The sequence below is a fragment of the Lepisosteus oculatus genome, chromosome 10 (genome assembly GCF_040954835.1).
Source record: "Lepisosteus oculatus isolate fLepOcu1 chromosome 10, fLepOcu1.hap2, whole genome shotgun sequence".
Classification (NCBI taxonomy): Eukaryota; Metazoa; Chordata; class Actinopteri; order Semionotiformes; family Lepisosteidae; genus Lepisosteus; species Lepisosteus oculatus.
This window is the reverse complement of record NC_090705.1, coordinates 30,059,104-30,071,427: the sequence shown is the minus strand read 5'-3', so window position 1 is coordinate 30,071,427 and position 12,324 is coordinate 30,059,104. Positions and strand designations below refer to the sequence as shown.

General features: G+C 35.9%; 2 protein-coding genes across 4 annotated transcripts; one reads left to right on the top strand and one right to left on the bottom strand.

The window, feature by feature from the left end:
* The first annotated feature begins 983 nt into the window (after nt 1–983).
* LOC102690484 (protein phosphatase 2C-like domain-containing protein 1) lies at nt 984–3,827 on the top strand. 2 transcript variants are annotated; one of them, XM_015357437.2, is made up of 3 exons: nt 984–1,073; nt 1,258–2,099; nt 3,090–3,827. In XM_015357437.2, the coding sequence occupies exons 1-3, from the start codon at nt 1,051–1,053 to the stop codon at nt 3,719–3,721; spliced, it is 1,497 nt and encodes a 498-aa protein (XP_015212923.2). In that variant the 5' UTR covers nt 984–1,050; the 3' UTR covers nt 3,722–3,827. The 2 variants fall into 2 exon arrangements, with proteins under 2 accessions (XP_015212923.2, XP_015212921.2); XM_015357435.2 differs by lacking the exon at nt 984–1,073 and having other exon boundaries at nt 1,163–2,099.
* A 36-nt stretch (nt 3,828–3,863) lies between these two features.
* Nucleotides 3,864–11,740, bottom strand: LOC102696266 (ras-related protein Rab-5A). Of its 2 annotated transcripts, none has more exons than XM_006635761.3 (6): nt 11,557–11,740; nt 9,269–9,505; nt 8,731–8,882; nt 8,114–8,236; nt 7,040–7,133; nt 3,864–5,589 (listed from the first exon to the last, which is right to left on the bottom strand). In XM_006635761.3, the coding sequence occupies exons 2-6, from the start codon at nt 9,432–9,434 to the stop codon at nt 5,474–5,476; spliced, it is 651 nt and encodes a 216-aa protein (XP_006635824.1). In that variant the 5' UTR covers nt 9,435–9,505; nt 11,557–11,740; the 3' UTR covers nt 3,864–5,473. The 2 variants fall into 2 exon arrangements, with proteins under 2 accessions (XP_006635824.1, XP_069051171.1); XM_069195070.1 differs by lacking the exon at nt 11,557–11,740 and adding an exon at nt 10,170–10,192.
* Between the last annotated feature and the right edge of the window lie 584 nt (nt 11,741–12,324).

Sequence of the window (12,324 nt, the reverse complement as noted above, 5' to 3'; positions counted from 1 at the left end):
GCTCCTGGGTGTTTAATCAGTCATATGAGATCCTTCATCTCTTAAAGGTCAAAGTAAAGGGATTCACAAATTATTTTATTTTGGTAACTTACATTATAAATTGCAGGTCTAAAGGACAATTTAATTTAATTATTTAACCAGCTAAGTCACTTCAAAACTTTTTTATTTCCTATTGATCCAATTCATTTCCACTGAGCTGTAGAGGATCCATTTATACATCAGGGCATCTACAGGAACAATTTAAGTACCTTGCTCAAGATTACAACAGCAGCTTCCCACCAAAGATTTAAACCTACAACCTCTCCATCTGGAGTTTGAGACCCTAAGCACTATTACACACTTGTGCCCAATAAGGTGGAAGTGCATTCAAATATTTCAAAGCAATTACATTTTGTTGAGTAACCGGCTTGCTTTGTTTTCAATGAGATGAAAGAATAATAGTTGACTCATTACTATTTAAAGAAGCCATACAGTTTATGTAAAAGGCCACACAATTTGTTTTTTGTCCATGACAAATGACTTGCTATTTGAGATTTATTTGACACATGTTCAGGCTGCATTTCATGTTTCACATTTGTAATGTAATTTGGTTCTCTGCAGAACACAGTGATGAAGGATGTTTTGTGGATACCAAAACAGCAAAATTATTTGGACAAACCCAGTACTTTTGAAGCTTTGAATAAATAAACCATCCTACAAACTTTTTTAAAAGAAAATAATTGCATTAAAACTTATTTGCTTTAAGTATGCAAAGAAAATTACCAAGCCCTGTGAATTGAAGTACATTTAAATACATTCTTTAGCACATAAACTATGAAAGTGAAAATCAAACTACTAAATTATTGAAAAAGAACACTGAAGCTTAACATGGAAAAGGGATTTACCTACTGTAATTGCATATTCATGATTCAAGCTGGGGCCTACCCTTAATTTTCTGGTCACAGTAACTTTAGTTTCCAAGGTCACAGTTTCCATGGTACAACTTGTAAACAGCTTATGTTGCCTCAACTTTAAGGTAAAGCCTGGCTGAAATATTTCACAGCTCTCTTCATGGAAACCGATTTAAAGCTAAGGTATGTCATTTCTTGATTTTATTTAGTTGGAGATTGTTGGTGGAGGGCTTAATGTTCACTGCTAAGAGTGTAAGCCACCTAGAGAGATAATGTATAAAAACACTGTTCGACAAAATACAACTTCTATAGTGATCTGAAAAAGTAAAAAGCTGTCAATAATGTACCATTTTGTACCAATCCCTAGCATACATCACTCGCAGGACCAGAGCAGATCATTTGATGAAGATAAACACATTCTAAAAGAAGGTACTTCTAATAAGACAAAAGAAGGTATACCTGTAGCTGTGGAAAAAAATCACGAGTTAACTTTTAAAGCTCATGTCACTTCTTCAAATAAAAATGTAAAGCAAGCCTGTACGACAGAAGATTCCACTGACGCAATTAACTACAAACACAAAACGGGATGTTGTGTGACTACATTCAAAGTAAATCATCCTGTAATTAAAGCTGTAGCATCATGTGAAGATAAAAACGCTGTATGGAAACAAGAAATGGAAGACATGTCTATATTCATTGAGCGCTATGGAAGTGATAAAGGTGCATACTTCATAATAGGCCTTTGTGACGGGTTTCATGGTAGATATGCAGCTGATATAACTTCTAAAGAACTCCCAGTCATTGTTCTTGAACAACTTTCAAAATGTTTATCAACATATTCCTTAACTGGAGAGGATATTAACTTATTGGAAAGCTTTGAAACAATATTTCAAGAAGACTGCAAAAGCAATGCAGATCAAATACCACCTTTTTCATATTTGCAAGTGGAAGACTTGAGTCATGACGAAAGAGTGCATATGGCCTTTGCCAAGGCTTTTCGCAAAATGGACCGGATTCTAGGCTTGGGTCGAAATGAAACTTCTAAGATTCGGTGGAGTGGATGTACAGCCTTAATTTGCTTAATTGAAGGCCCAATGCAAGACAGAAAAAATGCAGAACTGCACCAAGCAGGAGGCTGCAAAAACAGAAATCATTTTACATCACAAGATCAAAAAAATACTATGGGAAAAATACACATTGCCAATTGTGGTAAGTATGTTTTTCATGTTATGCAATTGATAGACTTTTAATGAGCATTAACCTGGCCTCTGACATACTATGCCAATATTAAGTACAGCAATTAACACAACATCAAGTAATTTGCTATGGCAAAAAGCAAATGTTTTAGCTTAAAACATGGGCAGTGTGGCTAATTCAAACAATTGTAGAGAATTCCATTCTCTTACCTATAGTAACACTAATTGCTTACACTTAAATAGCGCTTTTCTGGACACTCCACTCAAAGCACTTTACACGTAATGGGGACTCTCCTCCTCCACCGCCAATGTGCAGCATCCACCTGGATGATGATAGTGTTGATATCACGCCGGTACGCTCACCATACATCAGCTCTCAGTGGGGAGTTGAAAAGAGCGATGAAGCCAATTCATAGATGGGGATTATTAGGAAGCCATACTTGGTAAAGGCCGATGGGAAATTTGGCCAGGACAACAGGGTTACACCCCTGCTCTTTTCAAGAGAGGGATTTTTAATGACCAGAAAGAGTCAGGACCTCAGTTTTACGTCTCATCTGAAGGAGGGCACCTTTTTACAGTTTAGTGTCCCCATCACTATACTGGGGCACTAGGGCCCACACAGGCTACAGGCTGAGCGCCCTACTGACCCCAGTAACACCACTTCCAGCAACAATCTTTTAGTTTTTCCCAGGGGGTCTCTCATCCAGGTACTGACCAGGCTCTCACCTGCTTACCTTCAGTGGGTTGCCAGTTGTAAGCTGTAGGGCGATATGGCCTTACTTCTTACAGGATCATAGGGCAAGAGGTCAAGCTAGGGTTTCAACTGCGTGCATAAAGCCCTTTAAATTGTAGTGAGTAGTACAATAAACCTTCAGACTTTAGAGTCTGTAAATAGAACACCAAAGGAATTCATAATGCACCCATAGTGCCTGATTAAAATTAACATGGCGTGTACAAGTTTGAATAGCTTTTATGAAAAATTTAATGAAGTTTGTGATGTTAGGCAACACACATGCAGTTTTGTGCAAGAATGGGAAAGGACATCGGCTGACAAAAGACCACAGTACTTCCAACCCAAAGGAAAGAAGACGTGTTCTGAAAGCTGGCGGGAAAATAAGTGTAAACAAGCAGCACGGACTTGTAGAAGGTCTGATGAGTGCAACCCGTGGGCTTGGTCATCACGGGGACCTGCAACTGAAGAAGTCAGTCATTCCTGTGCCATATTCTGTATCTTTACCAATAGATGACACTTTTCAGGCAATGATTTTAGCTACAAGTGGGATTTGGGATGTCTTGGATGAAGATGATGTTGCAGCAATTGCCATGGATTTTTCTTCTCTAGCGGAAACACCTTGCAACCCAAACCAAGACAGAGAAAGGACACCAAATCAGGCACAACTCGAGAACAAAACAGATGAAAGTGGGACTTTGGGCAAAGAAACACAAGACTGCTTCCAAACAGAAAAACCCTCAAATTGTGTAAGGACTAAAACTGAAAAGCATTTCAAAACCAAGACAGACTATGAAAACTTGGCAGTTTCCATTAGTAAAAAAATTGTTGAAACAGCAGTAAATTCAGGGGCAAAGGAAAACTTATCAGTGATAACAGTACTTCTGCCTGGATTAGATGTATAAAAAATGTATAAAAAGGCTTATAATATTCAACACCACTGCAATAAAATGATGTATGGCACAAACACTTTCTTCAGTGAATAAACTGTCTGGGACAGATTTGAGACCATTTGAGAACTGTCACTGTTCCATTATTCAATCAGTATAGCATGACCAAATTAATTTTTATTTAGGAATTAAACAATATGGTAAATTGCTTGCATTTAGATGTGAGCTGCATTTAATATTCACAGCAATAAGTATACAATATATCCCTGTTTATTAACTTATTTATTCATAATCTAGTACCTGAACATTAGAACTGATCAGTCCTTAACCATTATTGAGTTACATTATTACATTTCTGTTGTTAAAAATGACTGCCAGCTACTTATCAGTTCAGTTACCCGTCTTGCTTAAGCAGAATTATGATTCCAACATAGCTGATTTCAGTTTCTACTAGGTATAATATCGTATGGGGCATCATTGTCTTACCACTAAAATATTTAGTGCAATGCGAAAGAAATGTTAAAAATATAAACAGAGAAATGAGAAAGTACAAGACAAACCACTAAGGAAATGCAAGTTCATTTTGTTAATAACACTACATACATTTATAAAGATCACCACTGATTATAATTTAACCATTTGTGGAAAAACTCCGAACCCTTAATAGAACCATTTCAGTTACTGTACAGTTTGTATGATTATCTAAACAACTCCCTAGCAAGCATTAGTCCAGTAAGTTGTATACTGAAAAGTAGACTACATTGCAACACCCTATTTACAGTATATTATTTATAACACACCAGCTGTAATAATGACAAGAAGTATCGATGAGCATTGTTAGTGCAAGGCATGACAAACGACTTCAAAAGACCTGCTGAAGTAATTGGTTCTCCTAATATCTTGAGGTGTGCTGAAAACAAATCAAGAATAGTTAGGAAAAATGACAATTTTTTGTTTTCCTTTCAAAGGATAAATCATGTAACCGAAACAAACAGAATTTACCAGACTGGTCAGGTTTGTGTTCACATACAAACTATTAAAACGAACGTAAGCAGACCTTCCTATTCTCTTTTCTCAAAAAGATACACTAGATTTTCATTTACTAAAAATCGACCCACTGGGCAGTTTAAGGGGCCATTGCAATAAAGACTTGCTGCCAGACTGTACTGCAAATTGGTTTGCATATCGCAACAACTGAAAGGAGGAATGCATCATTATTGAGGGTCCTTGCAGAAACTATTCACTGCATAAATACTGTAAATAATTGCACAATGCCACTAGAACAGCTAGAAGCAGACATGGCTCATAAGCCTAGGAGTGGAAAACATGGTTCTAGCGCTACTATATAGTTTCTTGGGAAGCCATGTATACAAAAATGTAAGATCCAAGTCCAACACCGCAGAACTCCATTGGGACCATTACATCAAGGCATCATGAATTGTGCCTACCAAAGCGAAGGGGAACTTATAACCTTCTTTGCCAGACAGGTCCTTTTCAGCTTTAAAGGTAATTTCTTTCTGATTTTGTCGCTGAATAACGTTAAAACTTTAGGTTTAGGCCTTGTAGTGATACATGCATCCATAATTTTGAAGTACATTTTAAAAATAAAAGTTCAAAAAAACATAAAATAAACTTTGTATTAGAAATGCAGCTATACAGAGTCTTTTAGCTATTTGGGGGCATGATGTTTGAACAATTAAGCACCCCTGATTCCTTTGTTATTCAGAGTTAGGAAGTAACTTCTTTGAGATGCAATCTGTAATAACGTTAGTTACTACAGCACTGGCTCTTGCTTTGCTGGGTGGTCTCGGTAAGATCTACTCCTCGGTTTCTTCCACTGTTTGCTCCTGCACTCTGTGGTTCATTTTTGGGCAACCTTTTTGCTGCAAAACAAAACCAGAAACTTCAATATCACAAGGCACTGCTTTTCACTTGTTACAGGAAATTAAACAGCAAAAAAGTAAGGTAAACAAGCACAAAAAACAATTAAACACATTTACTTGTTTCTGAAGCTTTAGAGATATGTTAAAAAAAAAATCAAGTTTTAACAACCAAAAATTAGATATTCTGAGAAAAGGATTATAAAGTGACTCAAAATGTCTTGTTGCTTTTATGCCAATTTTTCCCATTGTTTCTATTTTCTTAAGGGTAAACAAGTACACAGTGTTAAGTGAAGGATCTTTTGTTCATTAAGTCTTGTACAAAGTGCTTGTTAACATTTTCTCTAGAGCAGCACCAAACAGAGTGCACCTGACTTCAACTAATGAGTCAGGTGAAATGGTCAGTGGTTCTCGGAGATAAGGTTCCTAGTTAAGTACAAGACTAAATGTACTTAAATCCCTGCATTACAAATATCGTAAGAAATGTTCTGCAATGTGTTTTAATTGGCATTTTGATCTATTTCCTTATGCTGCTAATACAAGAAATGCTTATTTATCCCATTTACTATTTAACATATTAAAACTTGTAGGATTCTTGGTTTCTGCCACCTGGGTTTACAACCTCATTATAATTTCACAATAGCAACTAAATGTTTACAGATAACAGCAAAGAAATCCTAAAACGAAGAATTTTTTTAAGTTAAATAGAACATAAAACATCCTTATAACCTTTCGAAAAGTTAACATTTCAGATAACTTGAAATGCTGTAGGACTGTGGTATAATAAAATATGTAAAGTACTAAATTGTTCAAATGTAATAATGCAATACAATAAATACATAGGCCACTTCTAATGTTGTATATCAACACTGTGATATGGTCCACACTAGCTGTTATATTTTTTTCCCCATTATGCTTAAATCACATCAGCTGCATAAGAATCTAATTTTTAAGAACACAAATATCTTTGACTCCTGTGTGGTTCCACCCACCATGTGGCTGGTAAGGGCTTCACAGTTGTGACACAAAGTAGATTAACAACTGCTGATTCAAAATGGGTGCAGATTCTAAGAAAAACAACTGTCTTTTCCTAATAAAAATATTAAACAAGATTTACAGCCAATTTCTTAAACTGAACACTCCTTCACAACACACATAAAGGGGTTAGATGAGGTCCCCCACTGCATCTTTAAAAGAATAGTTTACAGATGATTTTTCATCAACTCCAATTCACTCTGTTACAATCTATTCCTTAATCATTTACTTTAAATAGTGAAAGCCATCTATTCAATAACAATAGTAAATATTGTTGGTCACAGTAAAGGGTGTATCAATTTACATTTTAAAGGTAACATTCTATTTTCTTCTTAACATTCTCAACATATTCTGAACAAGCTATGCTGTCTTGGCTTATTTTGTTTTCAAATGGTCTTAATCAATTCTTTAAACATACCTATTGCCATGAATATTTCATTTACATTCATTGAAGTCTTTGCTGATGTTTCCATGAACAGCAGGCTGTTGTCATCTGCATATGACTGTGCATCCTATAAAACAAATCCAAATAACTAATGATATAAGGTAGAATTCTGCATTACTGCAGCACTGAAAAGAATAAAGCAGACACTATTGTTAGCTAACAGCAGTATTCATTCAATTTCAGAACCATTATATTGCACTCTCACAAAAAGTAATGTCATGTTTGATTATTTTTATGCAGATGACATCAACAGCATGTCTAAACTGAGGAATATTAGGTAGGAAAGGACTCTGCTGATATTTTAGGTTTTAGCGGAAAATGAAAACAGTCCTACTCTGATAAGAGAGCAGCATTATGATTTGACCCTAGAACAATAACAAGGAACTCTGGATGTGTTACTAAAAATAGGTATGCATGTCATTTATTTTTTTATAGTGATTACTTAAAAGAGTTATTTTAAATATCACATCCATTAAAGCTGTGACAATACCAGAGATGCAGGGAAATGGCAAAGCTTTGCAAAACAGCTCTGAACTGACATGAATAGGCAATATGTGGGAAAAGAAAAACTAAAATCTCCAGGTAATGCTTTTCAGTATGTAGTGTCTCATCCTTAATCTTTTTATAAATTAAAGAATGGCTTAATAAACACAATAAATTGTTTGTTGAGTACACTAAATATTTGTTTTCCAACTAGTCTGGTTACATTTACAAGTTCCAGCAAACACATGGTAATGTTCTGACTACTGTCTGTTTTTTTCACATAAATTCAAAATAAATAAAAATAATTCGGATCCACTGAAATTCGATCAAGGCGAATCAAAGTTTAAAGTGAATTGATGGAAAAAATGATACTTGTACCAAATAAGCCCTATTTTTATTTTGAAGCATTAGTATGAATGAAACTTGAGCAAAAAAAATTAACACATCAATATCTTATGTGCAAAATGTGTCTAAAAAGTACACATGCAGATTAAGACAAATTTTACTTCACATCTTAGAATCAAATGATAAAACAAGAAAAATACTCTTAAAACTCAACCATACCTGGAAGTCAACTGCTCTCTTGTTAGCAAGATCAGCTTTGTTGCCAGCCAGTGCTATTACAATATTAGGACTTGCTTGTCTTTGAAGCTCTTTTACCCAGTTTTTTGCTCGTGCAAATGACTCCTGAAAATAATAAAAGTACAAAGTTTGAAACATTCTGAATCATTATTTTACTGAGAAAAATGTGGTGAAGCTGTTGCTGAATCACAGAAGCCCAGACTCGGTCAAAAACATCTGATTATTACACGCGAGAACACAAATAATAATAGTCTTGCTGAAGTTCATTAGTCCAGAGGGCAAACTGCTTGTCAAAAGTGGAAGAAAACAGCTTTAAGAGGTAAGTTCGCTTTTAAATTTAAAGAACCTATTACATACTGGACACTCTTTTATGAATCCAAGATTGGTGTACTGTAGTTTCTGATTCCCAAAGATTCATTCTTGAGGGGTGCACCTAAATTAATATAAGTGATAAGTTTCTTTACCATCTAATGTGAAAGCAATCCTAAAATTGCTGCAGGATTTACACCAATCACCAAGATTCCACAAAAGATTAGAATTTTTTAAATCGTGCTAAAATTCTATTTATTTCATAATTTTGCACTGTTTTTCACACTTACTTCATTTGTAATGTCATATACAACTATAGCAGCCTGTGCGCCTCTGTAGTACATTGGTGCTAAACTGTGGTAACGCTCTTGTCCAGCAGTGTCCCAGATTTCAAACTTCACTGTTGTGTCATCCAGACACACAGTCTGCGTCAGGAAAGCAGCTACAGTTAAAAGGATAAACACACAAGAAAAAGCAATGATGACATGTTTTGTACAGATAATCACAGCATGCATTTACCATCTTAAAGGAAGAGTGAACTCCTAGATTCTTTTAACTCCAACGGCCACAACAGAGCACATTAAGAACAAAAGAATGGTTACAAGGGACAGATGGTCATTCAGCGTATCTAGCCCGTTTGATAGTTAGTAGCCAAAGGATCCAAGAATCTCTTCCAACAGTTTCTTGAACCAGGGATTTAACTTCAAAACATACCAGAGTAACATCCACTACCAACCACAAATAAATCAAGAACTCAAACAGACATCCTATTAATTAAAAAAAAACAGCTTCGGTTCAGATTCACTGAAGTACCTTTTCTCTACTTACCTCCTATTGTACTCTCTTGAAACTCATGAAACTGCCCTTTCACAAAGCGCAGCACTAAACTGGACTTCCCCACAGCAGACTCTCCAAGAAGCACTAGCTTAAACTGGCAAATCTTATTGCCGGCATTTGGTCCATTGGGTCTTGTTGCACCTCCTCGACTTGCCATGACCTAAACACCAGTCTCCTGCTCTGGACTCTTGTTTGACCACTGTCCTCCTTGTCTTCTCGGTTATAAAACTGTGAATAAAGACATGACAACAATAAAAACCAGGGACGATAAAGGCATGATAAGCAGTGAAGAACTCTGACATGTCCTTGTCTCTACTGTATGAATCTGGCTGCTACAGTTAAAGGATGTTTTCAACTTCAAACATTACCAGCAATTCTGAAGATTCTTGAGAAAATTAAGTCTACAGTTGGGGTATGTAATGTTTGCACTTCTATCCCGTGTCTTCACTCCAGCAAACCCTTAAAGAAATGTTTTATTTGCTAAAAACTAATGTAATCTAACCTTCATTTTTGCTTACTTTTCAGCATATTAAGTCTGTACCATCTCTTGTGAATCCCTGATAATGTTATAAACAATATACAATATTATTCTGTTGCATAGGACTTGAATAGTGAACATATGAAGTATTACAGACATTAATTTCTGAAATTATTACATAATTAACACAGATCCTAAATCACCTTTATTTTTAAACATTAATGTTGATTCTATATACTGAATACATCAGCCTTAAAGAACCGTAGACATGCAGTTACTGGCCTATACAATCGCTTATATTTTATAGATTTCTAGTGTTATTCAGATTAAAGCCTATAACATTCTATAAATTAAAGGACATGATTTAGGTAATGAAAAGGTCATTTCTGGATAAGACAAAATTAAGGAACTGACATCAAACTGTAGTAAGCTGAATTCTTGCAACATTTCTGTAAAACAAAAATCAGATGCACATTGAAATAGCATGGCTATAATTTAATTAGGTCAACAAAAGTGCATTAATTAAAACATAAGCAACATTATAATAGCACTTAAAACAAAGACCAAACAAATTATCATGGAGAACTATTTACTAATCTGAAAATCAACAGATCAATATTGCCATTACCGTTACAAACACAGCATCCGCTTTCAAAGCACATTTTTCGTATTTAAACATAACATATAGACACCACTTCATGAAACTATTCAGAAAACCATGAAAGATATAAATGCAATAATGAAGTCTACCCTCGGGAGACCAAAACACGGTATAAACCCAACTCTGATTTATTCTGGGAACGGAAAAGCGACTTGCTTCCATGGTACAGTATTTGAGTGTTGGTGTCCTCTGCACCTTGGTTTGGTTTTCCTGGTTAAGATGAATGTGCATTACAGAAATTATTTTATTATCCTCTATTCGGGGACTTATGAATTTACAATCGCCTGGACTAGGATAGCGACAGCAAGTAAATAAGACATAGGTTAGGCCTGTGACGTTTGAAGTCACTGTCTGTGTACACAGCTGTAAGAAAACAGACGCACCCTTGTTAAGCAGGTGATCACTTTTTGAAGAAACTGATATCCACGTTATGTACCTTAAAACTATTAAAATGCTATTTAGAAAACAACACTAACAGAAGCAACGCATCATGTTGTCGAAGGTAATGATACAGATACACCGCAAAAACGGTGTTGGATGCTTACTTCCAATTATTAGCAAACTACACAGAATATCTGATCATGTCAAGGCAATCGAAGTCTGCCAACGTGTTACGTCTAATGGAAAAAAATGTGATTATATTGAGATTACTTTCCATAATTTATACATGCTGTTTGAGTGGAATACCCCAGTATCACGCCGAGAAATAAAACTCTTCCGGTACAAACTATGTATCCAGTTCTAACGCTCTGCTACGTCGGGTGACTCTCGACAAAAATAAAGGCTTAAAGAAGCAAAATCAGATGAGTTTAAAAATGTATTGTTTTCCAACCCCTTTCGTTTTGTTTCTTAAAATGCAGAAGGAAGACGCCATTTTGGATAACACTAGTTTGGGAAAATCAAATATACATTTCCTCTTCTGCAATCAATTAATCAAGATTTAATTGCGTATTAAAAATAGAAGGTGACATTACCTTACACCTCTACATATAATGATTAAAAATCCATAAACAATACAAACCGCAAATTCTTGTTAACAATTTAGGAAAACTAACAAAAAGGCTCTTCCCCAGACCTAGGGCCTGTTTGTGTTCCCCACTATCAACGAACACCGATGATTCAACAACTTGATCACTTTACCTGATGGACAGAAGAATATGTATTTTCACGACCTTCCAACACAGGGGGCTTGTACAGAAATGTTTAAAATACAGTTTCTTGAAGCTGTAAAAATACGTATATTTTCACCGGACCAGATCACGTCTCCTCCTTTCTTTTTTTCTCGCAACTTCCCCCTTTAGAACCAAAACACACACACGAGCACTTCCGCCCCTCACCTTACGTCACACAAGCGCATCCGCCCCTCATCCGCCACGTCACATAGCAGTTCTGCAAGGCTTTGCAATGCAATTAGTGTTAGTTAATTAGTGTTGTTCGGTTTCTACTACGGCAGTCACCTATAAAGTACTCAAAGCATTCACGTGTGAGGTTGCAAAGCCCAGTGTTTTTTTCCCAAAAAATATGCAGAATAAAACACGGTTCTTGTTATTAATTGCGATTTTGTGCTTTTAATTTGTTTCGTGTTTCTTTTCTACGGTATTTGGCATCATATCCCAAAGAAAACCATACAGAAAACCTCTTGAAAGATCCTGCATGTTTCAATTATGAATCCTTGAAGGAATCGAGTTTTCAACCTGTAGCATCTTAATGGGCTGTACTATTGTGTAATTCAAAAATTATCCCTTCTAAAGCCTTCATATTTTGGAGGGAAATATCTAAAAGTGCCTAGTTTACCTCTCACTGTGCCATGTGAGCTTTGACGTTTTGTCATGTACTACATACATAATGGAAGCAGCACAGTCGCTGCTGATGTGTAGCAGCTGTCTCCTAGCACCTGTTGCCTAGCTG

Coding starts and splice junctions, on each gene's coding strand:
- LOC102690484 (XM_015357435.2), top strand. CDS start 1,232: ATGTACCATTTTGTACCAATCCCTAGCATACATCACTCGCAGGACCAG. Junction 2,100..3,089: donor AATACACATTGCCAATTGTG/GTAAGTATGTTT, acceptor TTGTGATGTTAG/GCAACACACATGCAGTTTTG.
- LOC102696266 (XM_006635761.3), bottom strand. CDS start 9,434: ATGGCAAGTCGAGGAGGTGCAACAAGACCCAATGGACCAAATGCCGGC. Junction 8,883..9,268: donor TCAAGAGAGTACAATAGGAG/GTAAGTAGAGAA, acceptor TTTTAACTGTAG/CTGCTTTCCTGACGCAGACT. Junction 7,134..8,113: donor AGAGAGCAGTTGACTTCCAG/GTATGGTTGAGT, acceptor TTTGTTTTATAG/GATGCACAGTCATATGCAGA.